Genomic DNA, 26,949 nt, shown 5'->3' on the forward strand with positions numbered 1-26,949 from the left:
ATACCCATTTATTAAATCAGTATAAATCGGCTGAGCCAATTATACCCATCACTCTTTCATGTTGCCTCGCATCTTCATTAACAAATTATGCAAAGCCATAGATGGTAGCATTTTGCGTGTTGTAGTTGTCATTCCTCTCCCGGTCACAATAAAATGCGCAAAAGCCCCTTCCCTGTGAACGTAAAACATCTCCGGCGTGCACAGCCTCCTCTGCCAACCTAACTGGAACAACGAGTTTAATGAGCGAGCGAGCAAGCAAATCAAGCTTGTTAGAATCGCGTTCAACACGATCACACCAGTTGGATTCCCAATTGCTTGAGTTTGAGACCTGCTTTGCCCCGGCGCCCATCATGAAGACCATAAAAGCCAGACCAGCACAGTGCTGCCAGTTGTCGACCAAATAGTACATGCGATTTAGCTTAGGCTCCGCAAATATCCCAGTCCCACTGAGTTTGTCACCCACTTTCTTTAATACGGCAATTTTCTTCTGTAGGATCATCATTGTAAGCGATGGAATGATTCCCCGCAGCAGCCCCCATTAATATGGCTGCCCAACCTTGTACTCCTCCCCCGCACAACCCTTTTTTTTTTTTTTTTTTTGGCAGTAAGTCAGAATTCGTTAATTTTTTTGGACAAAAACATGTAAGAATTGAATTCCAAAACCTTTTATCTCTAATGAAGACGAAATTAATAAATTCATTGAACGGCAAAAACTTAGGTAGATCCAATCTTGTACATTTAGTGATTGAAATTTTGTCACATTTTCAATATTTGATTCGGTGAATCACTGCATGTATATAGAGTAAATCTATTCAAATGTTCGCCCAAGAACAAAAAGGTTTCTGGAGGACCACTATTGTCCAGTAGCAGCCGAGTTAGAAAGCTGGTTGACGAACAGACTTGTGTGTTACGGATGGCCATCCAAGCATCGGTGCTGGGAGTGCAGAAGGTCCAGCGCCATTGAAACCAGTCCAGCCCAACCATAGCAGGCCCGCCCCAGCAAGCCTGGACAAATGTGGTCGAATGTCTCTGTGTCACTCTTACAGGCCTTGGCCCGACCTATGTTATTTAAAAGCATAATGCTACGACATTGAGTTATTCTTGTTTATAAATGCAATTGCATGCATGTAAATTTTGAGCACAAAACCAGTTAAGTGGAACCAAAAGAAAATAAAACCATTGCCAAAAGAAAAACGAAGGAAAAAAAAAAAGAGAGAGAGTGAGACACAGAACTAAAGAAATAAACTGTGCCAGTATGCCAAAAACCAACTGCCGTTGGCTTGTTAGCCATCACTAATGACTTAAAATTTAAGTGAAATGGAAGGTGGAGTGTTCAAACATGTTTGTTTGGATTAAGTATTATTTCTTCAATTTTATTTGCTTACATCATTATTACAATTTCTAATACATTTTTTTTTATATTTTTAATTATCTTTTTTATCTCACATACATCACGTCACAAAAAGTGCTACAGTAAAAATATCTCAAATAACTTACAATCCAAACTACATCTCTCATTATTTTATCATTTTATAACTTTTTCAAATTTATACGAATGTATAATGCACTTCGTTTGATTCGACGACGGTTTAATCTCATCGGCTCTCCCATCAGTTTAGCTAGACATCGCGTTTGTTTGATTCGACGGTGATTCAATCTCATCGATTCTCCTGTTAGTTTAGTTGGCCTCTCCTATAATAAACTAAAGTAGAAATAGAAATAGATTAGAATAAAAGTAGATCGTGACAATTGATAAAAAAAAATAGTAAAAAGGAGATCAAATCCACGGTAGAAGAAGGTAGGAAGCCGGGCACGTTCTGAGACAACCTTTGGCGTTTGAACTACTGATTGTAACCACTGAATCATAATTTGACACGTGGCAACTGTCCTTATTTGATTCCCCGCCGTTCCGTTACCACCACAAGATTCTTAATCTAGCGGGCCCAACCCAGTCTCTCCAAAAATTATCTTCTACCAGAAAATGAAAAAAAAAAAAAAGAAAACGAAAATAAATTATCACCAGAAGGAATATTCAATAAGCGGAGAAATTTAAAAAAAAATTGGAAAAGACCGAAAACAAAGTGCAGTAGTACATGGGATGGGACAATCTTTTCCATTTCAGTTAAGTCCAACAGAGCCAGCGGTGGCTGTGTAAGTACTGAAGTTGCCTCACGACCGGAAAGCTGGAATATGCACTTGGGTTTTCTATGAAAAAGCTTAAATTTTGGTGAATAAAAGTTGATAATCGCAGCTTTTTCGTTCGTGGGTTTTGGTTATTGGTCGGAGGGGATGGCTTCTTCAATGGTCAGTGGAGTTGAAAAGCTCATAAGGGTTGCGCCAGCTGCCTTGGGTTTCAGTGGGTCAGATTTACACGGGAAGCATTTTCCCAAGCTGGGCTTAGTATCTTGTGCTGGAAATGGGGTAAATATCAGGGCCAGAAGCAAAATCCCTGTTTTGAGATGCAGCCTTGCGGAATCTAGGCCGCCTTCACAACCCAGATTCATTCAGCACAAGAAAGAGGCATATTGGTTTTACAGGTTTCTGTCTATTGTTTATGACCATGTGATAAACCCTGGGCACTGGACTGAAGACATGCGAGACGAGGCACTTGAGCCAGCTGAGCTCACAAGCAGGAATATGATAGTGGTAGACGTTGGTGGAGGAACAGGGTTTACCACTTTAGGAATAGTCAAGCATGTGGATGCTAAGAATGTTACCATTCTTGATCAGTCCCCTCATCAGCTTGCCAAGGCTAAGCAGAAGGAGCCCCTGAAGGATTGCAAAATTATTGAGGGCGATGCAGAGGACCTTCCCTTTAGAACTGATTATGCTGACAGATACATCTCTGCTGGCAGGTGCATTCCTCAATCTTTTGCCTATTGGTTATTCTGCTTTCTTTAAAATTAAATTGAGTGAATATAATTCGTGTTTATGTTGCTTCCTGAACTTGTTTTCTGATGACTTCGTAATACAAGATCCCGACCATCATGACATGGAAGCTTGAAACTTTGAAACACAGAGTTAGCATCTCTTCCTGTTTGGAGATGATACTAAAAGAACAAACATTGATTTCTAGCTGTTAGTGAGATGCAAATTCCCCAATGCCTAGTGTGCTTCATCATGTTGAAATTAGTGACTGTGTTTCTTAATTAAAGTCTGAACTGGTTCATTTCCTAGTTTATTTAAAACTTAGCTTCTTTCCCATGCCAAACTAAACGTGCAAGCTATAAGTTATGTAGAGACAATCTTCTTTATCTTTAACAAGTTCCATGACTGTTTCTCTCTCTCTCTCTCCCCCCCCCCTCCCCCCTAGTATCGAGTACTGGCCAGACCCACAGCGTGGTATCAGGGAAGCATATAGAGTCTTGAAACTTGGAGGCAAGGCTTGCATAATTGGTCCGGTACATCCAACATTCTGGTTGTCTCGATTTTTTGCAGATATGTGGATGCTTTTCCCAAAGGAGGAAGAGTACATCGAATGGTTTCAAAAGGCTGGATTTAAGGATGTTAAACTGAAGAGGATTGGCCCAAAATGGTATCGTGGTGTTAGACGACATGGTCTCATCATGGGATGTTCTGTAACAGGTGTAAAACCTGCATCTGGTGACTCACCTCTGCAGGTAAAACTCTCAGTTTTTCTTCCATGTTCGCATTAACCTATGATATACCCTGTCGAACTTACACCATTATTAAGTATTTGGCCTTTCATACTTCAACTAGTCTTTGCCATTTTCAATATTGTTCCTCCAACAAGTGCCAAGTCCTCAGCTCATTGGACTTGGGTTTACTTCTTCAGCCACCAAATAAACCTTAAGAAATTGGGGCATCTTCTTTTCCATTGCAGGCTAAGACATCAAATTTTGCTTGTCCACTTGCATAAATGAATATCCTACTTGAGGTAGATTGAAAAGGTGATCTTGGTAAAACAAAGATTATCAGGAAATACATTAGGATCTATAAGGGTATCAGACCAATTATTTGAAAAAGAAAAGACTAACAATTTAATAGAAAACTATATCTAGCACGAACGATGAGCAACGCACAAGAATTAACGTGGTTCGGCTTAATCACCAAACTTACGTCTACGGAGAGAAAAACTTGTTCTTACTATGAGAGAAATAACACCACAAGATTACAACTTGATTCCCAAACCCCAACTCTTGTATAACCGTCTCACCCACTAAGAGCTCTCTCACTCCTTTTTTGTATCTTTGTAGTATGCCAATCTACTTATTTATAGAGAACATTACTGCCAAAAAATCAAATAATAATTGAAAATCAATACTATTTCCTAAACTCATATAGAGTAGAAAATAGCATCTAATTCTAGCTAAATAGAACTTTACTTGACTATTACTTCAAGTAACTAAATCCAATTAGGAAACTAATTACTTCCCACACTCAATAGGAATCTTGACTAAAAGAAATTAAGCCAATTTCCTAACAAATCTCCACCTTGGCGAATATTTCTTTTAACAAACACAGCAAGCCATCCAAAAATGTTTTCCCACCAAGTACCTTGGTGCCTAGCTACACATCCGAATCAAGACGGTCTTGTTTTCAACTGATTCAATCAGCAAATGAACGTGTGTAGCTAACCGAGTCCAACATCTAGTTGACTCATGAGAGGGGCCTCAATTCACCCTTTTCCATAGTAGGATTTTTCCTCTTACCACCATTTATAATTTGAGAGCATTTTTGGATCCCCTTCCGCTCCCAATCCATTGAGGTATTCAAATGATACAGATTATCATACTTCTTCCCATCAACAAGACCGTCTCGCCATGTGTGATTTTCAAAACTCCACCTGCAGCGGAAAAATGATAACCCTTGGAGTCTAACTAGCTCAAAGAAATTAGATTCCTTCGTAACTTTGGGACATAAGCCACACCACCCAAAGAACGAATCTCTCCATTCAACATTTTGATTTTTACTACTCCAAGACCTTTGACTTGACAAGTAGATCCATCACCCAAGGACATAAAACCTGCCTTCTTTCTTTGGAGAGTATCAAAATAATCTAACTTGGAGCAAACATGTGAAACACATCCAGAATCTAAAATTCAACCATCACGAAAAGAAGTATTATTACCTTTGGAGATTGTGAGAATATATCCACTCGATGCATATCCAGTAACATTATCATAGTCATTCTCATCATTTTTCTTTCGATGATGGCAATATCTTTTGATATGGCCAAACTCATAACAACCAAAATACTGAATTTCACACTTTCTCTTGGCCTTTGAACCACTTGCCTTAGATTCACCGCCAAATTATTTTCCTCTTTTATTCTTACCTTGAGCAATTAAAGTAGTTTCTTGTGTCACATCTTGATTTGCCTTCCTTTGTTTTTCATGATCTAACAAAGAAGACTGTACATTCTCGAACTCTAAAGTGTCCTTCCCATATAACAGGGTTGTCGCGACACTTTCGTAAGAATCAGCGACTGAGGTAAGAAGTAAAAGGGTCTTATCTTCTTCCTCAATATCTACGCCAACCTTTTGGAGTTGATCCAAAATTCCGTTGAACGTATTCATGTGATCCATGAGACTGCCACCCTCCTCCATCTTTAGTGCATAAAGTTGCCGCTTTAGATGTAACTTATTGGATAAGCTTTTAGCCAGATAAAGTTTTTTCAATTTTTTCCAGAGGTCTACTGCAGAATCTTCCTCATCTATCACATTATTCATGATGTTATCCGCTACATAGAGCCGAATCGTGCTCACATACCTTGCGTCCAACTCCTCAAACTCATCATCCTTCATGCTCTCTGGCTTCTTGTTCTTTCCATTTAACGCTTTTGCCAAGCCTTGTTGAACTAGAACATCCTTCACTCTTCTTTACCAAAGAGTGAAACTTGTAGTTCCATTAAACGGTTGAATTGAAAACTGTATAGTTCCAAACCCATGGTATACAACCACCCACTCAATTTCAAATAATTAATCAAAACCCAAACGGAGCTCTGATACCACTTGTTAGGGTATCAGGTCAATTATTTGAAAAAGAAAAGACCAACAATTTAATAGAAAACTATATCTAGCACGAACGATGAGTAACGCACAAGAATTAACGTGGTTCGGCTTAATCACCAAGCCTACGTCCACGGAGAGAAAAACTTGTTCTTACTATGAGAGAAAAAAATACTACAAGATTACAACTTGATTCCTAAATCCCAACTCTTGTATAACCCTCTCACCCATTAAGAGCTCTCTCACTTCTTTCTTGTGTCTTTGTAGTATGGCAATTTACCTATTTATAGAGAACATTAATGTCAAAAAATCAAATAACAATTGGAAACCAAAAGTATTTCCTAAACTCATATAAAGTAGAAAATAGCATCTAATTTTAGCTAAATAGGGTTTTACTTGACTACTATTTCAAGTAACTAAATCCAATTAGGAAACTAGTTACTTTCCACACCAAATAGGAATCTTGACTAAAAGAAATTAAGTCAATTTCCTATCAGGATCCAGCAGCAATATCATTGCTTTCATATTATTAGAACTTTAAGGCTCTAACCTCCCTCGAGACGTCCTTTTCTTGTATGCTGGTGGTTCGTATGGTTCATGGATTCATGTTTGGCCCTCTTAATTGGAATTAGAAACTGCAATGTATGTGACTAGTCTGCCTAAATCCAAAAGGCAATCATGCATACATTTGTGTTCTGTAAGATTGTCTCCAGAAAATTGTCAAACTTTGATACTGCTAATGCTTAATATTAGTTAATCATGCCTAAGTCTGTGAGGGTATTGTGCATATACGTACGCTGGGTTTTCATATTGCTGTTGTTGTAACTTGTAAGATCAGCTAATCACAAACTCAAATCTCCAAGCCAAGGAGTTCAAATGGATAATCTTTATCTCCTAGTCCAATATTACAGAATTTCTTCAATTGTTGGTTTCAGTTTCTGTTTTGCCTTAGCTTTACTTGTTTCCATGATCTTGTCCCTTCTCAACACAAAGTTTATCCATTGCTTTATGTTGTGAATGCACGTTTTCCTCTTGCGAAAGTCTTGTCGCAATTTCAGTTTTAACTTGTTGCATTTGCATGGTTGTAAAAATTTTTGCAGATTGGTCCAAAAGCTGAGGATGTATCAAAACCTGCAAATCCCCTGGTCTTTCTCCTACGCTTCGTGCTTGGTGCTATGGCGGCTACCTACTTTGTCTTGGTTCCTATTTACATGTGGCTGAAAGATCAAATTGTTCCCAAAGGTCAACCAATATAAGGAAGGGGACCTTTTTTACCTGGTTTTCTTGCTAGGGATATGCTTCTCGTAATAGCTACTAGGAGTTTGCGGACATCTTTAATTCGTAGTAATGATGATGCTGTAATCCCTCAAGGCTTCTCCAATAGACAATCCATGCTTGTTCACATGCGAGGGATATAAGAGCTACTAGGGGTTTGCGGAAATATTCGTAGTGATGATGACGATATAATACCTCAAGGCTTGCTTCTCCAATATACAAGCCATGCCTGTTCACACAAGAAAGATAGGCAGCTTCTGAATCCCAGTTGCAGTGAACACTTTTCCTCGTATCCATTGTATCCTTGAGTTAGAGCAACTATCTTCATTTTTATGACACAGAATCCAGTAACCCTTCTGTAGTTCTTGGAGTATTTGTCGAATATCTAGTTGATTTTGTATATCATTTTTCAGGTTTCTCTCCTTAAGTTTTTTACATCGGACCATGCTCTAAATTGGCCGGCCACACATGCTTCATGCTGCCAACTGACCTAAACCCGTTTATTCGATAGATTACCGACAGCCTCACAGAACCTCTTGTATGTGAATACAACACCATTGCCTCCGCACGTCACAAAGCTTCAATCTTTGCAGAGTATGCCAGGACACTACATTTCTAACAATAACGGACCTTTGACATGCAGTCTATGTGAAGCCACCTTGAATTTATACAGCATCATTCTGAAGTTCACTAGGCTGCATATAACATGTACTGGAACTATTCCCCGGAATACAAAAACTTAGAAACAGGACAAAGGACTTCAAATCGGATAGCTGTTCTCAAGTCTTAAGTAATAATTCATGTTAAAAACAGGAAGCTAAATCACCAGAATAGGAATAAGGAAATGCTAAACATCTCAAATAAACTATTGGACAGTGTTACGTATGAAAATGCAAGAACTATCTTGGAACCCATAGTTCTTTTCTCATTACCACTCTAATAATCTTCTGCGACAGCAAATTTACCAATCTTCATCATCATGGTGGAACCTACAACTATGTTGACACTCCAATAGGACTAACATCCTCATATGAGACCAATCCCCTCTGCTCCCCAGGGGAGCTTGATTGAGATCTGGTAGTTTGTTGTGCTATTTTTTGTTGAGTAGCATTAGGAGATCCAGAATGAGAACCATGGCCCTTAGAGCTTGAAGTTGACACCCCCCTACTCGGATGAAAGTCATCCACTGGTAGTCCTAGGCGTGATTTAAGTCTATCACTTACTGCACCCCGTGTGTTGACAGGGCCAGGACTGCGCACAGGACTCCTGCTGCGACGCCTTTCACGGCCACGGTGAGCATCAGGGCTACGAGAGTCACTTCTACTTCGACGACTCCTCCGTTCATATCTAACAAAAAGAGATGAGAACTAACTTGAGACCTATGTATGTCTAACAGAAAGTAAGACAGCTTAACAATAGAAGAACCACCGTGTCAAAAGATAAAACTACAATCGAGTTAGATATGATCCTCATGGAGCACAACTAAACAAAAACCACAACTTGGATATAACATAAAAGATGGAGGGGGAATAGAAAAAGGGGTGCCGGGAAGGGAAAGAGAGGGGGTCGGTCCGGAACCCTAACGGACTCCTCCATTCATATCTACCAAAAAGAGATGAGAACTAACTTGAGACCTATGTATGTCTAACAGAAATTAAGACAGCTTGACAATAGAAGAACCACTGTGTCAAAAGATAAAACTACAGTCAAGTTAGATATGGATCTTCATGGAGCACAACTAAACAAAAAACACAACTTGGATATAACATAAAAGATATAGGTGGAATATGAGAGTGGGCCAGCACAGAACCTTGGTGGACTCCTGCCTCTTGGCGAACTTCTGTACCGCCGTGGTGGTGAGCGTTCAGAATAGCCTCTGTAGCTTGGATACCTGATAAAAATGAAATCAACCAGTTAAGAACAGTTGACACCTTTACCAATTAGACTATGAAACTACACGGCTTGGAGTTACCTATCCTGGTTCCTCGCAATATTTCTCCCGCCATAGCGATAAGACATCTGAGGTGATCTTTCAGGAGATGGGGTACGATAGCGTCTCACAAAGGAATAGCGATCAGTGAAGCCACGGCCTTTCCTAATGCGTCCAGTAGCTCCATTTGGCGAATGGCTTCTGGAGTCTTCATGCTGATTTAATGCAGCGGGTGGAGGTTTGCCATGCAGTGGACTTCTGTCCCTTAGTTGACTGGATGTCCTAAGAGTTCTACTCTCGTTATTGACCCCCTGACTCATGCCTCTTTTAGGACTCGTACTAGAACTCCTCTGACTGCTCAATTTTTGCCTTGATCTAGCACCATGTTTAGGACTGATGCACATAGAAAAGGTTTAGATCAATCCCTAATTACAAGTCATCTCATATATCATGACAATTAACAAATAAGACAAATTTACAACCTTGATTTTCTTGAATCATCTGAATCACAATCCAGCTTAGTAGCTTTGTCAGCCTTTGCTCCTGTACTGTCACCATTATTCGAAAGTTCATTATTCTTCTGAGAAGGTTCTCTCTCTTCATCAGATAAGTTGCCCTCTGCCATCTTCTGTTTATTATCCTTCTGCCGCCCTATTACAGGGGCTGGAACTTTCTTCTCTTTATTTGCTGAAAGTAGAAATTAGGAAAGTCAAATGGTAAGATGTCTTACACACTAACACAGATGGCTGGAGAGGTAAATTAGAACGTATAGATCATTTTCTCAGTTCCAGTATCAACTTATTATGCTAATGAGTCACTTTGACAGGCAAACTCACGGCGCTTTGCAATTTCAGCATCAGAGCTTCTCCTGCTGCTGCTACTGTTGTCACTCTCTGAGCCACTAGAACTTCCTGAACTCCTGGAAAAATTCACAAAGTTTTAGAAAAGAGGACCAAAAAGGAACTTTAGAAGCATAAAATAGGATCAAAATATACATTTAATGCAGAGAAAACCAATACCATTTCCTCTTGGATCTTTTATCCTTTTTAACTCTTCTCCTGACACTTCGTCCAGTCCCTTTTTTCTCTCCATGTCTACGCTTCTTTCTCTCTCTCAACCTTCTCCTCTTTCTGTGCCGCCTTCCATCACTGGAAGAACTTGAAGATAAAGAATCTGATTCAGAATCAGATTCAGAATCTGTATAAGAATCAGTATCTGAAGAGTATGATTCAGAATCTGTATCAGAGCTATATGAATCAGATGAAGAGTATTTCCTTTTTTTCCTCTTCCTCCAGTCTTCTGATTTACGATTTCCTTTAACACGCCCATCAGAACTGTCGTCGGGAGATACAGGTTTGGCTGATTTTTTCTTTCTTCCTGGTTAAGGAAGACAACAAGCAATCAGAACAATAAAAGCTAAGGGAGTGTAATGTGGTAAAGCATACAATGACCAGGATGATTTGTCTCCAGATTTTACTATTACCTGTCTGAGTTCCAAAGGCATCATGCGTGCTGCTCTGAGATGTCTCACCAGAATCTACAATCTTTACAACACCAGACGGCTTTCCATCTGCTGTCCCCACTCGTTCAACTCTCCTAATAACTTCCATTCCCTCTACAACCTTACCAAACACAACATGCTTCCTGCAATGTTCAAGCAAAAAATAATAATAATAAAAACGTACAAATGACCAATTTATAGTCACAGGAAATTTTAGAGTTGGTTTATGTTGCCAGTAATGGAAACAACAAATCAGATAAGCCTCTCAGTCAACTTTGAGTATTAAATTTGCCATGCCAACATAAATCACAAAACAAATACCCATCAAGATGAGGTTGGCGCTTGAAGGTTATGAAGAACTGAGAACCATTTGTGTTTGGACCACTATTTGCCATTGAGAGAAGACCAGCCTCACTATGATCCAGTTTGAAATTTTCATCTGAGGAAAGAAACAAATTCATAATTTCCTCAAAAGGTAACCATCATCAATTAGGAAATGCTATAACATGCATAAAATTCTACCAGGAAATTTCCCTCCATAGATGCTTTCTCCTCCAGTGCCTGCAAACCATTAAAACGTCGTGCCTTACAAGTCTGGGCATGAAGATGGAAGTTAACCGAGCATCTGGATCAATTGAAAGATGAGTTCCAGGAGATAAAAGTCCATACCATTTCCTTTTGAAAAATCACCACCCTGCAGGTACAGGAAGAAAGATGCACGAAACACAAATTTTAAAATCTTAGCAACATATGCGGTCATACTTATTCCACACAAACACAAGAAGGGAAAAAATATGCAAAAGCTAAAACTTATTCGTGACAATGGATAAGATGGTGGCCACCTCTGTGTATTTCCGGTTCATGAATATAAACAACTGACATCTAACTTATAATAAGCCATTGAACATCAACATCATATTGTAGCTTAGGAGGCCACAACTAGGATATAGAACTACAAACATGATGAAGATAAAGAAATTATGTGTGCATGCAGAAGAAAATTTGCAATGAAAAAATTGTACAAAAATGTGTTTATTTCCAGCAAAAAGATTAATAGGCACAAAAGGCATATTCATATTTCCATCAGAAAGTCATTATGGCAGAATGAAACATCACATTAAATTTTGAAACTCAAACTTTTCAAGAGTTTCAAATTCATCAGAATCCGCGAGCCTATTGAAAATAATTGGTGAATCTGCTGTAATCCATGCCGTTAATTTTCAGGTTAAAGTATGAGAAGACAGAGTCAACACAGAAAATGCAACACAAGTCAAGACAGAAACATAAGCACCTTCTCAATTGCTTATAGGGGGATGTAATGCTATATTTATAAGAACAAAAAACAATTTTGTCCAACGGTTAGGGGTACAGGCACTATCATATTCAAATATACATCTATGAAGCAGAAAATGAGCCTTGATGGGTGTACTAGAAGAAGAAAACTCCATGAAGTCAAGATGAAAGAGGTCTAAGGAGTGTCATCCTTTCACGCAAAACATTTAAATACTAAGCAGTCAGCAACACCACGTCATTCTGAATGCATTGAACATTAAAATATGCATTCCAGAAAACAGCTGATAGATTATGCCACATTAAAACATTAGTGAAAATGTGATGCATATCTTCTTTTAGCAAATGTACCTGTGCCATAAATCCTTTGATTATGCGATGAAAACTAGATCCCTTGTAGTGTAGAGGCTTTCCAGTTGAAGATCCAATCCCCTTTTCACCTACAGAATCACACAGTAAAATTCCCAGGCAAAGAGTGACTCCTCACAACTGACCACTATGCCTTTAGCACCAACCATTAGTTTAGAAAATTAAAAAATGAATTATCACACTGAAATAAAGCTGAAAGAACGTGGTACATTGACTCTACAGTTATAAGATTTGATTTAGTGAAAAAAGTCCAACAACTTAAGCAGCCAATTTTTCTAATTTAAAGAGACAATGCCATGTGAGTTCAGCTAATCACACATTCAACATGATTTGTAGAAGTATACCAGTACAAAGTGCCCGAAAATTCTCAGCCGTCTTAGGAACAACATCGGCAAACAACTACACATTTAAAAACACAACATCATCAGTATCCAAGTGACGAATTCCCTGAATAATGCAATGTCTCAACAGGTTGTAAACTGCAGAAATCAAATAAAGAAAATTACAAAAGTATATCAAGTATGAAATCTCAAAGATCAGATTGAACCTCAATAGTAATTCGCTCTGCAGGACTCCCATCAATTGACACATCAAAGAATACAAGTGGATTCTTCTTCTTAGACATCCTTATCTCCTATTCCTCTGCAATGCTGAAATATCACCAGCTAAAATACAATTCCACAGTAACACATAATAAGTGGTACACTGTTTCTATAAATGTCTCGGCTTATTGCAAAATTGACAGTCAGTGATTAAAACTATTGAGAGAAATTAGACTTCAATCCCACCACTCCCAAATCAAAAGGAAATAAATAAATCAAGAGCCACAATCAGAGTCAGTTGCTGCAGAATAACATCAAATGATTCAAAACAAAGATTAGATACTCTCATTGACAAGGAATATGAACTTCCAATTCGTAATTGGGATGGACAAAATGGACAAAAATTTCTATACCTCATATATATTAAATTTGCCATGAGACTCATCCTCGGATCAGGTTAAACACAAGCCGCTTATTCTAAGGAAACCAAAAAACTTAGTACTATAAGACTTTGCAAAATGATGCAAAATGTCAATATATTGTTTAATACTTTAATGGGAAATTCTGGCTTAGTCCTCTTGAAAAAGTCCATGAAGCAGCCAATTGTTGTCAGTATTTATATAATGTAACCAATATTGCAACCCAAAAGGCATATAGAACTGGTTGGTACATAAATGGGTTAATAACAGAATAACCCCCAAAATAACTTTCTCCTTTTGCCCTTAATTCTTTCAATTGGATCAGTCTGGCCATCGACTTGTCGATTTTTCCCAGTTTCACACAATCAGCCTACTACAACCGCCAATCAATATGGATTTTTAATGTGAGGTGTTATATGCCCTCAGTGAAATTAATGATGTGGTGCAAAAAATGTATTTTCAAATGTATAAAAACGAAAGAACAGATATGTCCCGAATTAAATTCATTAGTATGCGAGCACATATGCACTCATCCACATCCAAGCATGAATGCTTTTATAAAGTATTTAATTGTGAGATTTAGCAAAATGTGCACCTCATATGACAAAGACAAACGTAGTTTGTGTCTATTTGGTTGACGTTATCAGGTCGGAAAATTTTGAAAAGTTCAGGGAGCAGATTTATCCAATTTGACAATGAGAAGCGCAAGGTGAAAAAATGACTTTATGGTAGGGATACTTGGTGACTAACTATACTAAAAAAGAATAAAAATACTATATAATAACAAGAGAAAGAAACAGCGCCAAGATTGAAACTTTACATAGCTAAAAACCAGTAAAACCCAGCTTTGTACGGCCCAAAACCCTAATTTTTACCAATGCTCTTTCTAGCTGACTGATTGTACCACGCCGTTACCATTCCAAAGAACAGCTCTTGCCTAAAACGATGACTACAACACCGCTAAGTTAAGGTGTGAGGAGATCTGCAAAACCCTAAACCGTAATTCTTCTCAAACGCTACATCCGACCAAAATAAAATCCTTTTCTCAGGTTTATACCTGTCAGTTTCGAATTGAACTTATCTACTGGTTAAAAATAATTCAAAACAATGACGAAATTACCGGAAAATTATAATCCGAAAAAGTCAGAGGATTTTAACGGAAGGTACACTGTAAAGCAAAATTACACGGGAAAAAACCTGGACTCGGTATAAATCCGGTTGAATTAATCCAGAGTGATGAAAGAAGTCGGCGGCAGGCAATCGCAGAGGGTGTAGTACTTAATCAGAAGGGAGTCCAGTAAGATAAAAACTAGGGATTTCTTTTCCCTTTTTTTTTTTATTCCCAAGCGGGGGATCGCGTGTGTGACAGACCAATTTATTACAATAATCAAGTGCGACTTTTCAAAAAAAAAAAATCTGATGCGATATGCACCTATCATGGGACTCCACGTAAGGGATAATTTCAAAACTTCCCCTAAAATTTCTAACAATTTCACTATCAACCCCTAACGTTTGGAAAATTACACTAACCTCCCTTAAGATTTATGATTTGGTAACAAAATCAGTTCATCTCTAAAAAGGCATGATCAAAAAGTTACTTCCAAGAGATAAATAAATATTTTATTCCACAAATGCCCTTTATACATTCCAGTCAACGTGTATTAGTAAAAACAATTATCAGTCAAGATATATTGCAGTTATGATTGTCTCAAAAAATTTCGTGATTTTCAACTAAAAGTATAATTATTAAATATTAAACTAAGAACAATAGAAATTATTTATTTGATTAAGGGTATGTCTTTTGTGATTTTAAATAGAAAATAAATTTCAATTTTACCTTTCATCTATCTTTTTCCTCGACCACTTCCATAAAATTACTTTAATACAAAAACTGGCTCTTTAGTTTCTAAACCAAGGAGGAAAATCCTTAAAAACAAACTTATTTTTCTATTTTTTCTCAACGTTTCCTTTGTTCTAACCAACCTTTGTTGTAAAGAAGAATAGATGGAGCGCAGGGTATGCCCATTAATAAGGTTGTCCTCAATTGTAATGGTAATTTCTATGATCCTTTTAGCTCGTGAGGCTACCGCGAGATCTGATCTTCCCTTGGTCGAAAGGAAGTTAAGATCGTGTTGGCAGCTTCAATTGCTAATGGCCCACAATTTCATAAGTATGGGTACAACATTCGTAGGATAATGAAGAGAGAGAGAGGTCTAGGAGGAACCATTTTGCTTTCATTCTTGAACTTGATGGATGTTCATAAGGTCGAAAATACTAAGGGAATAAAGGGATATTTATACATGGGAGAGAGAATGGTAGGAAGGAATGAGATCCCTTTTGAGTCTTTTTCTTTTTTCTCTAAATTAGAAAAAGTATTCCTATAAATATATATGTATATATGTATGTATTTATGTATCACATGCAGTGTTTTGAAAACCGGACCGGACCGGCCGGTTCGACCGGTTGAACCGCGAACCGGCCATGGCTCCGGTCCGGTTCACTGCCAGGTTTGACTTTGTCAAGAAACCGGTCAAAAACCGGTCGGACCGCGAAACCGCTGAACCGGACATGAACCGGTTTTTTCCGGTTTTTGAGTTTTCCTCTTTTTTTTTTTTTTTTTTTTTTTGCAAAATGTAGTTATCAAGATTCGAACTCAAGACCTTTGTAATAGAATACCAATGTAGTAACCGTTGCACTATCACATCTTATTAGTTTTTTTTGATAACTTATTTATATAAAACAAACACTCATATTTCTTTTGTTCCATTTTTTTTACAAAATATTATCCTTTCATGACTCTTTCTTTTTAATTTTCAACACACACACACACACACACACACTCTCTCTCTCTCTATCATCTTTTCTTTTGCCACTCATTTTTTAATCAAATCTCTTTATTTTTAATTTATTGATGTTTTCTTCCATATTTTAATTTTGTTTTTGTCCATTAAATTTAAAAAAGTTAAAAAAGAATTATTTTTCTTTAACCCAAATTATTTAATACCACAACCACTCACTTTTATCTCATTTTTTGTTTCTTATCAAATTTGCATTTCTATTTTCAATTCTCTTGATTTTCTTCGAACTCCAAACTTCCTTTTTTAAATTATAAATTTAAATTCCAAAATGTAAATTAAAATTTAAATTCACAATGTCTAAATTCTCATAGACGTGAATTTTGTATAATTTCAAATATTGTGATATTTTTGGATTATATTTAAGATTTTTTTGGTAGATATAATTGAAATTGAGATGAAATTTATTTGTTTTAACTTATAATTTAAAAAATTTATTTTTAAAAATCCAAGTTATTCAAAAATAGTAAACTTTTCATCATATAAAGTATTAAATTATCCATTACATGTTTTATTTTGTGCACATATATATTTATATAAATTATTTTTTAAAAAATTCATTGAACCGAGGTTGAACCGGTCCGACCGATTGAACCTCGACCCTTTCACCTCACCGGTTCGATTAACGGTCCGGTTTTTAAAACATTGATCACATGTGTATCTCACAGATCTTTTATTATTAGGATTGAAAAGCCTAGGAAATACAAATAATTCTATGAACAATGAAGATGGCGGTGGTCCATGTAGACAAGCAAAAGTCACCAACAGCCTTTTGGAGGCTGTTGGTCACCACTAAGATTTTGGAGGTGGAAGGTCAAGGGTTCAACTTTTGTCTCCCACCATATACTTGACACTTAATTGTAATTGCCGCTTTTCAAGTGGCTTTTTCCGAGGGTGTTTCTCGTTGGCTCCTTTTCTTCTAGACTAGACTAGAGTGCGTTATATAAATATTATCGTTGTGACGAAAAAAAAAATTGTAGACAAGCAAGAGTTTCTAAACCCGCACCTCTTATTAACTTTGGCTTTGGGTGTACCCCCATCTTTTTCGTGTTATATATCTTCATTTCAGCCCAGCTCCTTTCAACTCTCAAATGAAGTAGAAAATTATCCAGGGTGTATATGTATATCACGTGGCGTCCATGGGGACCTTTTTTGCAATTTTGCATGGCACCGGCCTTCTATGAACTAATTAAATAACATGGCTGCCGGAGAAAGGGCAGGCATCTTGCCTAACAACCTCATATGAGCTAGTATCTCTTGTTGATTACACTAAAGAAGATTACTGGTACATATACATCGTATTATACTCCTTAGATTGGGCTTTGTTTTGTTATATGAAATTTGTCAAGCGTGAAAGAGTACAAGTAACTAACTCCTGTAGATGAGTCGCCTAACACAAAACTTTAAATTAATTTTTTTGTTGGGCTACAGGTTGCAAGATCGAATCCTCGAACGTGTAGTTAATTCAGAAGGTATTCCTTAGAGGTGATTTTGAGCTTCGTAAATTTTCCTAGACATCTTTAAATCCAACTCTTTTCCTTAGGTTAGTCTCCTCTAAGTTTCCTTGGAACCCTTCATCGCTTATTGGCGTAGGAGTCGATTTGTCGGAAAAAAAGTGCAAGATTTTAAGTTTTAACCTTTCTTTCTCACGGGCTAGGCAGGTATCTTTACTTTGTGGAGTGAATGAAGAGCAATTTTCAACATATATAGAATAAGAGCGAGTGGGGGGTTTTGGTCTGAGGCTCTTTTTCGTCGACCCTGAGGCTCATTTTGTTTCGTCGGCCCTCGTGGTACTCACGTGCCACATTTTAAGACCTGGTTCTGCTGAGTCATTCTACTCAACGGACAGCTGTACAAATTTACTGCTCTTGTTTTTTTTTTCCTCCTCTGCTCTCCACTCCACTGCAACTCTGCTCCGCTGCGATTGTACTATTTCTGCTGAGTCATGTGTTTTTTTTTTGTTTTTTTGTACTCGATGGAGCTGGACAATTAATGGACTTTTTCTTTCGGCTAGAGCCATTCTTTCCTCTTCAACATATAGTTTCCTCTGTCGTTAAGCCAAAATGGTTTCCGTCGTTCCCTCTTTTTTTTTTTTTTCCTTTTCGTTTTGCTGTGGATGGAATTTTTGCGGTTTGGTGGTATAGAGGTATCTTCTGCGAGGCGCTTTCTTTTTTTGTTCATCCTTCTAAAGGTATTGCCTCCATTGTTTTCTTTTTTTATGGATTTTTTGTGCTATTTTTCCCGATTGTTTCTTCATCGATTTTAAGCTGAAATGGTTGTGGTTTGGTAGTACTCCCGCCATTTGCTCTTTTTTAACCTTTGCTGCGGCTGGAATTCTTGCGGATTGGTAGCATAGAAGTATCTTCCACCAGTTGCTTTTGTTCGGCTTTTTTAAGGTATTGCCTCCATTGTTCTCTTTTATGGTTTTTGTTTTTTTTTTTGTGTTATTTTCCCAGCTGTTTTTTACCTTCTGGGGTTCCATAAACAAGAAAAAAGAGGAGGCGTTTCTTACTGTTTTTTTTTTAATTCTTATTGTAATTGTTTGTTTTTTTTTTGTGTTATTTTCCCAGCTGTTTTTTACCTTCTGGGGTTCCATAAACAAGAAAGAAGAGGAAACTAACAGTAACCTTCAATTAATTCTGCATTTTATTAGTATAGATCTGTGGTCCTTTCGATTTCCGGACTCTTATTTTTCGTTTGAGGAAGAGCTGCTAACAGTGAAGCATCTTATGTCCTTAAAGTACTGCCTTCATTATTTTGTTATTTTCTTTCTTTTTTTTTATTTTCCTTCATGTTTGAAAGAGCCTCCATGTTTGAATATAGCTATATTTGTCCCTTCGCTCTTATTTTTGAGGGTCTTTCTGAGGCTCTTCATCAAACACCACTATTCAAAAAGAGCCTCCATTTTTTAGCTATAAAAGCTTCGTTTTCTCTTATCACTATTTCATATCTGTCTAGCAAGTGTTTGATAATTGTTCTGTGTCGGGGTTTACTTCCATGGCAGGAAAAGCTGTAATGAAATCTGTGGTGAAGTCAGTTGGTGAGAGAGAGAGGAGTTGGGGGAGGAAGGTTCGATCCACTAAACTTGAAAAGGTTCGATCCTCTATCGAAATTTTTCTGGCTGCTTTTCAAGTTTATTATTGCTAATTAATTGGATTACTGGAATGGACAGGTTGTTGCAGTTAAGCAATTGGATAGAAATGGGCTTTAGGGTAATCGGAAAATTTTGTTTGAGATTCTTATGTTTAGTCTTTTATATCACTCTAACCTTGTAAATTTAATTGGTTATTGTGCTAATAGGGACCAGAGGCTACTTGTCTATTAGTTCATGCCCTTGGGATCATTGGAAGATCATCTTCATGGTATCATTTCAGGCATTCTTGTTTATTATCTTGTCAATTATTTGCGGTTTAGTTATTGCATGTTTATCAAGAAGTCCATTCCATTTTTATGTTGAATTTACATGTTTACTGAAATTTACAAACTGCATAAACTTTCTTAAGGAAGGCATGATGACTGTGTAAGTTTTGTTAGAAAGTTAATTGGGTTTTTTATACTTAAACTAACTTTTATGTTGAAGAGTCCAAATTTTCGAAAGAACTAAAAAATATATAAACAGTCCTATTCGCTTAGGCATGATGTAATTCTAGAAGTAAAAGTTTGAAAGATTACCTTTCTTTATTGCAAGTAATTATGCTATGCCTGGTTTCTGTCAGTTTGAATATAAATTTTGTGCTGGGTTTCATTTTTGCTTGATGAAGGTGTCTAAGCTGCTGGAATCAGAGAAGTTGATACTGAAGGATCTTAATCATGAATTTGAAGAAAAATTAATTCTCTGAGTCATTAAAAAAATAGTTATTAGGGTTTCAAGATCAGGTTGTAGCAACTTTTTATTTTTTGAAGCATATATGTCTACATAATCTACAAGGAACATATGGATAAGTGGGAGAAGGAGATTCAAGAACTACGGTTGCTTGGTGCATCAAATGAGAAGGCTAATGCTGGATATCTACTTCAAAATGTTCCTGATCAATCTTGGAGGTAAATTCTGGCATCACTTTGTCTATAAAAAGGAACACATTAATTGGATGAAATTAATAGCTTCTTATTAACATTGGCATCTTTTGAGCTGCAAAATTGTAATTAAGAACTTAGAAAAAGTGTTTGAGGTTGTTGGCTGCAACATGATGATCTTGACATCAATATACAGAAGAATGTGGCAGTATCTTCTTGTTGTTTTTCTCTTTTTACAGATATAGCTGATACCAATATCAAATGATGTATTCGGACTTGTGGGATTGACGAATCCGTAAAGGATGAAAGTTTTACAAATTAGCTTTGCCATCTTCTGTTTAACATGATACAATACCAATCACCACTATTCAAAACACCAAACTCTCCATTCACCATTCAAAACACCAATCACCACTATTCTAAATATATGGAGACCACAACGTATAAAAGCAGATTTTTGACCATTTAGAAAAAGCTTATATCAGTTGCTTCTGGTGTATCATCTGGACTGACTGCCTGTATCTTGTGTAAATGTTTATCCAGAACTTGTGAAATTTGTGGTGCCCCTGCGATGAACATTGCTGGAGAACAAGCAATTGAGGTGAACAATGGCACTGGTATAGCTACTGCAGCTTCAACAGCACCTATGGTCTTCTCCGACACCCGAAGTTACTGCCATGGTCGTGGTGTCATGAATTTTCTTCTTGGGTGCATGGTTTTTGCCTTTATAATCTCATGGTTTTTTCACTTTAAAATACTGCCATGAATCCAGAAGAGGAGCAGCATCTGGATCAGAGCACAAGGAGATCTTCACATGTGTGTAATAGGAATAGGCAGTATAGTTTGCAACAATAGAAGATTTTAAATTGTTTGCTACTGGGATTTTATTTATAGTGTGTAAATTATGCCGAGGACTCAGTGCCATTTCTTGTTAATTGTTAGATTATATGCGAGAGATGAAATGATTTGAGGTGTTGTCTTGGTGATTGATGACTTCTTCCTCATTTGGCCACGCACTCCCTGGTGGTATGGTAGCCTACCTTTTTTTTTTGGTCAAATGTCAATGTGGTAGTAACCTCTTATCTTGCTTTTGCCTTTTCAGATGTCGTGTTTATCTTTAGTTGATTTTTTCAATGTATAAAAGCGATTACAACATTACTATTCAATACAGAAAAAAGGCCTGCCATGCATATTCATACTGATATACAAAAAAAAAAAAATTTGCGTGCCATGCTGGATAAAAGAAGAATGCACCAAAATTTAATCACTTCCTTAATCCTTACATTTGGCAGGGCATATTGTCTTTAGGTATCTACGCGCATCGCGCGTTTTATACCTCCTAGTCTTTCCTAACATTGGAGTGCCATTTGTCGGGTCGTTGCCTTTTTCTTTCTTGCAGGCTATGCCAATTAATTGCTGTCAGCTTTACACAAAAAGCATTTCGAGCTAATTTAAATACATTGCACTGGACTAAGTAAATTATAGGACTCTAATCTGTAAAAGACACTTGGATCCTCGGTGACATGTTTTTTATGTCAATCCAATGTCACCTATAATATTGTGCCAAGTGTCCTGTTATTATTTACACTTATGTTAAACCAAATCAAGTTGAATTATTAGAAAATTAAAGTATAAATAATAACGGGACACTTGGCGCAATACTATAGATGGCATTGAATTAGTATAGAAAAACATGTCATCGAGAATCCCAAGTGTGTAAAAGACGAGACCCATCTGATACTAGGAACTATAGAAATAGCAGCATTTTCCTTTTGTAAAGGTTGCTAACATTTTGACATTCTACGTTTGGATTATGATTTTCTACAAAAAAATAAAAATAAAAATTCTACAAAAATGTTATCAGCTTGGCAGTAATTCCCTTGGGCCTTGTTTGGTTTGAGTAGACAGAGTGTCTGCATATGCCTACAGATGCATAAATGCAGTGCCACGCCCTTTTGTTAAAGTATCAAAAAGTAGGAAATTTTGGCGTTCTCAAGAAAAGTTCCCAAAACAGCTGGCTCGAACAGGGCATCAATTTTGACAAAAAAACAATAAAGGGCATCAAGGTTAATAGATTATATACATGCATACCATGGTAATTGACCTTTTGTATTAGCCTGGGTTCATCACATAGGCACCATGTGTATTTCTCACCAATTGAGCAGTCAAATTTGGGGTCTGTTTGAAAGGTGAAATTTTTTGAATATTTTTATAAAATTTACTGTGGATCGATCAAAGGGAGAGGGGAGAGGAGCAGAGGGGATGAGGAAAACAGGAAAAAAAAAGAGGAAGGCCGGAACTAATTGTCAGAATAGTGACTGGCGCCGGTAGCGGTGGTGGCCGATGATGAAGGATGTGGTGGATTGGGTGGAGGAGGAAAAAAAATAAAAATTATAAAGGAAAATTTTGTATATTTTTTAAGTGTGTAGGTTAAAAATTGTAATAAATTTTTTAAAATTTCTATAGTAAAAATTGTTAAAAAAACTAATTTTATACAAACTTCATAAAAAATCAAGATTTCAAATAGAACCTTAGTTGTTATAACCATAGCGTTAAATGTTAATGTCATAATTGCAGAAGTAATTAAAAAACAAAAAAAAAAAAATCAAGAGCCAGAGACACCGCAGCTTCCCGTTTGCACATTAGAGTTTGGGAAAGCGTGGAATTTGGCCGCTGATATATAGGCTTCTTGTGGCCCTTGTTGACCTTTGCTTTAGCCTAATTGAAAAGGTGTAATGTATTAATCCATCAATTACTTCTATTTAAAACTTTGCAACAACTTTAATCCAGCCTAGAAAAGTTGTTCCTTAACCACCGAATAATTCTGATGATACATAATACATCCATCTAATCTAATGATAGTTTAATTCTCATTAAATCCTCGTTGAATCACCTCATACAGTAAACTCTCTCCTCTTAGGAATAAGAACAATAAGAGTCAGTTACACTAAATGTACCGTTACATAAAATTTTTTTTATTTATTAAATTATATGATATAATAAATGACAAAAATACAAATAACATTTTATTTTACTTGTGGTCAACATTGGCATGTTGTACGAGTGAAACTGAACCACATATCCGGGATTGTGAAATTAATTCTGCTGCGTTTATATATGCTCTCATGAACTAGTAAGACAGTGGCAGCTTTCTTGTCCCATAGTAGGTTCATATTCGTTCCTTCTTCCCTTCAAGCCTATGGTAGTCGTAGGAATCTAGGCGGATTGTTCCCGCCCCAGGTTTCAAAACCCTCTTCCCACCATGTACGTATGTAATGTTACTCCCTTCTCCTTCCAGCCCGTCAAAAGGTTCACATCTTTCACAAGGGCGCATCATTCTTTTGGTTTTCAAGAAAAGCTTTGCGAAGATAAAATTACCATCAATGCCCAAAAATCACTGCATGTGGATAGTTGAGAGTTTGTAAAAATCGAGAAATTTAAACATGATAAATCACTAAAATTTGAATACTTATTTAGGTTATTAGCCGGAACCCAAAAAAAAAAAAAAGAAAAAAGAAAAAAAAGAGACAAGTCAACTGTGATTGTAGTGTTAGTGGGCATTGAATTTGTTTGAATTGGGTTTTATTTCCCCAAATTTATTTGCTTACATCATCGTTACAATTTTCAATACACCTTTTTACCTTCCCAATTACCTTTTTATTTCACATACATCACATCACAAAAAGTACTACAGTAAAAATATCTCTAATAATTCACAATCCAAACAGACCCATTGGTACTACTATCATGTGATCTTTCAAGTCAAGTGAAACTTTAAGTTCACATTGACCGAACAGAAAGCACAAATATTTCTGCTAACAAATCGCATGAAAAATCCCGAGTCCCGCTAGCAAAAGCTCCAAACCAAAAACTAAAAGAAGCTCTCACAGATACCAGAGCAGGAAATAAAAAAAATTTCACGGATCCGTGCCGAGCTTGCAGCCTTGCACAGCTCCAGTGACCGCCGCCACCTTCTTGCTGCTTCCGAGGCCGGGCCAAGGAAATGTCTGATGGTGGGACTCATTAGTTCTCATTTCTGCAAAAACAAAAAAGAAAAAAAAAAAACCCCAAGCAGCAGCAAACGCAAACTAAAATGGAAACTACACAGTTGCCTTTCATCATGGTATGAAATTGATGCATCTTCTTACAGCCAGCACCAATAGCAGTTTCACCATAATTCTCCCAAAAAAGCAATAAAGAGGAAAATGTAAATTAATGATGTGCAGAACTGGCCAAGATGGGAATATAAAATACCATATAAAATCAAAAGGAGAGAATACTCTCACCGGTAAAGATTCAAGGGCACAAGGAGGAGATTTCTGTCTGTTGAGAGCCAAGAAAGAAGGACGTGGGTCGAGGTCTGGAATCTCTGTTGTTTGTTTGTGGGTATTAATCGGGTCCCCAAAGAGGAAGGAGTGAGGCTGTCAGAGCATGACCTAGCTAGGTTCAGATTTCTGAAACAACCCTAAATAGATCATGCTGGCAGCTTCACTTTTTCCCTTGCGGACTTCATGGCCGGCTATATTTCAGCTTCCTTGGTTTCTCCAGAACCCGCAAGAAATTACCACTTCCCCCTCCCACCGTAACTAGAGCCTTGTCCCTGCAGCATTTTACAAATACAAAAACCTCTGGAAGTAGCTTGATGTAGCACGGAATTTTTTTAATATAAAAAGAAAAGGAAGCAAAAAAAAAAAAAAAAAAAAAAACCCTCACTGAGGTAGGAAAAAGAAACGCAAAAATTACAAACTCAACTGTCTAAGCATTCGGCATAAAACAAAACAAAACTCTTTTTTTTTTTCCTGAAAAAGAATGCAATGGGTATTGAGTAGGAACAAGACGAGGAAACCTAATGCATCACGTTAGGGTGGAAAGAATGAAAAGCAAAGACAAGAACAAGAATTTTAAAGCAAGACAGAACGACTGATAGATGCATATGGAATCTTTTTTATTCCAAGCTAGGCATCTAACACAAATGAGAAACACACGCACAGATAGATGGCCGCGTTAATTAAGAGGGCGAAAAAAAGGGGAGAGGAGAACAGATGAAAGGAACGCAAAACTTGGATCCTTATTTATAGGAGCGGTGGCGAGACAGTACAGTACAGTACGCTACATATAAATGAATGATACCGCTACACACACAGACATATATATATACACACACATACATAATTGTGAAGACGTGCATATGCTATAATAACGATAAAGATTGAAGACTACACAGTACACAGGCCTTTGTCTCTCTCACATTCACTTTGACAACGAATTAACTAAAGCCGCGTATTCAGGCCAAAAAAGGCGGCAAGCCAGCAAGCTCGAGCTAAAAGTGCAGCAGACCACCCAGAAGCTAAAGACACTGCTGTATAGCCAGCCTAGGTAGGTTTAATGCAGTAGATAGTACTAAGATTGCATCTCCTACCTAGCTAGTACTATAGCTTTGCATACACGTTGCAGGCGGCGGAAGGATTGAGTAGGGCGGCGAGGCAGGGCCTGAAAGGGCTTAACGACGCATGGTCATGAGGCGGCCGGGTCACAATCAAGTCACAGCCCAAAGATGACTGCAACCAGCACCTAAACTAAAGCTATGAAACATTTGGTGATTAATTTCGTGATTTATCACACTCCTCCCCGCTGTTACTGAATATATGGATGGGATATGTAGATATGGAATATGGAATGGCCGGGCTTGATTACTGGTTAGTGCTGATGCACTGCCACAACAGCAGCAGGGTAGCTGGGTAGGTACTACTATTACTGCATCTGCATGCACAATCGCTCTCTCTCTCTGGCCGGCCCCGGCGCCACATGCAATTGTTGGCTTCGATTTCTCTGGCTTTATATAGCCTACTGTATATAGGAGGACTAGTAGTTACAAATGAGCATATCAATCCTCTCTCCAGCCAGGTACATGATGCATGTTAGTAATGCGATTGTGCCCGCTTATTAGTACTTGTATCGATCCCTCAAACATGCGATGGGGAAGGGGAACTCAATCGAACAATCAAAGAACAGCCAGGTACGCTGGGAGCGGATTATTTCCGAATCAGAAGCCGATTTTACTTGTACACAGCTTCTTCTCTGAATGGGGATAATAAAAAAACAACAATCCGTATGATGGTGATGGGAAGAGACAGCAAATGCGACTATCGACTGACCGGGACTGATGGATGAAAAATCATCGTTAAAATGCACAAAGTATATATAGATGAGTTGAGTTGATTTTTAAATTTATCGACACACATTCGAAACAATTGTCTAGAACGCACTGCTCGATGAGTGAGACCGGAGCTAAGAATATGTATCTTGTACCACTTCAAGAAAGAAAAGTTTCAGTGAGCATAAAGCTTGGATGGATGCGTTAGTTTCCGGAGCATGTCATATTGTCATGTATGAGCTCTTCCATCATATCATATCGCGATGACAAGCAAGAAAGAAGTTAACACGGCGTGCCTGCTCAGCAGCGAGAACGTTCAGCGGAGGCGGTAGGGGCACAGGAGGAGCAGGGCGCTTAAAAGCTTCTCTGCCGTGACCGGTGACCAGCCAGCGCCAGCGCTGGATTAAAGTGTCGTGACTATGATTTATGACACCACGCAGACGGAATCAGAGGCCTAGCATGTTAATATCATATTGGTCATGAAATCGGTCAAAACGTCGTTAATTCCTAAAAAACCAAAATGAGAGGGACAAACAAATTAGTTGGCGCGCAATACTTTGACGCAAAAAAAAAGAAGCTCCATACAAGTTTGTCTCAAAAAAACTTTGGCAGCATTGGATGCATCACA

The 26,949-nt window shown here is 37.6% G+C and overlaps 3 protein-coding genes across 10 annotated transcripts; 2 read left to right on the plus strand and 1 right to left on the minus strand.

Annotated features, from left to right (window-relative positions):
• The first annotated feature begins 2,032 nt into the window (after window positions 1-2,032).
• LOC113715900 (2-methyl-6-phytyl-1,4-hydroquinone methyltransferase, chloroplastic-like) lies at window positions 2,033-7,669 on the plus strand. The gene is made up of 3 exons (XM_027240208.2): window positions 2,033-2,855; window positions 3,314-3,620; window positions 7,073-7,669. The coding sequence occupies exons 1-3, from the start codon at window positions 2,290-2,292 to the stop codon at window positions 7,226-7,228; spliced, it is 1,029 nt and encodes a 342-aa protein (XP_027096009.1). The 5' UTR covers window positions 2,033-2,289; the 3' UTR covers window positions 7,229-7,669.
• A 317-nt stretch (window positions 7,670-7,986) lies between these two features.
• On the minus strand, window positions 7,987-14,657 carry LOC113732984 (peptidyl-prolyl cis-trans isomerase CYP63-like). Of its 7 annotated transcripts, none has more exons than XM_072083019.1 (14): window positions 14,496-14,657; window positions 12,885-12,979; window positions 12,682-12,736; window positions 12,320-12,408; window positions 11,348-11,372; window positions 11,201-11,239; window positions 11,000-11,117; window positions 10,661-10,821; window positions 10,197-10,554; window positions 10,014-10,096; window positions 9,660-9,864; window positions 9,220-9,570; window positions 9,058-9,138; window positions 7,987-8,594 (listed from the first exon to the last, which is right to left on the minus strand). In XM_072083019.1, the coding sequence occupies exons 2-14, from the start codon at window positions 12,960-12,962 to the stop codon at window positions 8,243-8,245; spliced, it is 1,995 nt and encodes a 664-aa protein (XP_071939120.1). In that variant the 5' UTR covers window positions 12,963-12,979; window positions 14,496-14,657; the 3' UTR covers window positions 7,987-8,242. The 7 variants fall into 7 exon arrangements, with proteins under 7 accessions (XP_071939120.1, XP_071939115.1, XP_071939124.1 ...); XM_072083014.1 differs by having other exon boundaries at window positions 12,885-12,987; XM_072083023.1 differs by having other exon boundaries at window positions 12,885-13,002.
• Window positions 14,658-18,036: 3,379 nt separating this feature from the next.
• LOC113690254 (uncharacterized) lies at window positions 18,037-21,142 on the plus strand. Of its 2 annotated transcripts, XM_072049147.1 has the most exons (7): window positions 18,037-18,344; window positions 18,444-18,549; window positions 19,158-19,246; window positions 19,326-19,365; window positions 19,454-19,515; window positions 20,082-20,194; window positions 20,711-21,142. In XM_072049147.1, exons 5-7 carry the CDS (start codon window positions 19,513-19,515, stop codon window positions 20,931-20,933), a joined length of 339 nt encoding a protein of 112 aa, XP_071905248.1. In that variant the 5' UTR covers window positions 18,037-18,344; window positions 18,444-18,549; window positions 19,158-19,246; window positions 19,326-19,365; window positions 19,454-19,512; the 3' UTR covers window positions 20,934-21,142. The 2 variants fall into 2 exon arrangements, with proteins under 2 accessions (XP_071905248.1, XP_071905249.1); XM_072049148.1 differs by having other exon boundaries at window positions 19,454-20,194.
• The last annotated feature ends 5,807 nt before the right edge of the window (window positions 21,143-26,949 follow it).

This window comes from Coffea arabica, chromosome 1c, assembly GCF_036785885.1.
Source record: "Coffea arabica cultivar ET-39 chromosome 1c, Coffea Arabica ET-39 HiFi, whole genome shotgun sequence".
In the NCBI taxonomy this organism is placed as follows: domain Eukaryota; kingdom Viridiplantae; phylum Streptophyta; class Magnoliopsida; order Gentianales; family Rubiaceae; genus Coffea; species Coffea arabica.

Bases quoted from the DNA above. Each gene is read 5' to 3' on its own strand.
- LOC113732984 (XM_072083019.1), bottom strand. From the start codon at position 12,962: ATGTCTAAGAAGAAGAATCCACTTGTATTCTTTGATGTGTCAATTGAT. The intron at 11,373-12,319 runs GTACATTTGCTA...CTGTACCTGCAG, and splicing joins TCAAAGGATTTATGGCACAG to GGTGGTGATTTTTCAAAAGG. The intron at 8,595-9,057 runs GTTCTGTGCTGG...TCTTTTTGTTAG, and splicing joins AGAGGCAGGAGTCCACCAAG to ATATGAACGGAGGAGTCGTC.
- LOC113715900 (XM_027240208.2), top strand. From the start codon at position 2,290: ATGGCTTCTTCAATGGTCAGTGGAGTTGAAAAGCTCATAAGGGTTGCG. The intron at 2,856-3,313 runs GTGCATTCCTCA...CCTCCCCCCTAG, and splicing joins AGATACATCTCTGCTGGCAG to TATCGAGTACTGGCCAGACC. The intron at 3,621-7,072 runs GTAAAACTCTCA...AAATTTTTGCAG, and splicing joins CTGGTGACTCACCTCTGCAG to ATTGGTCCAAAAGCTGAGGA.
- LOC113690254 (XM_072049147.1), top strand. The intron at 20,195-20,710 runs GTAAATTCTGGC...ATGTTTATCCAG, and splicing joins GTTCCTGATCAATCTTGGAG to AACTTGTGAAATTTGTGGTG.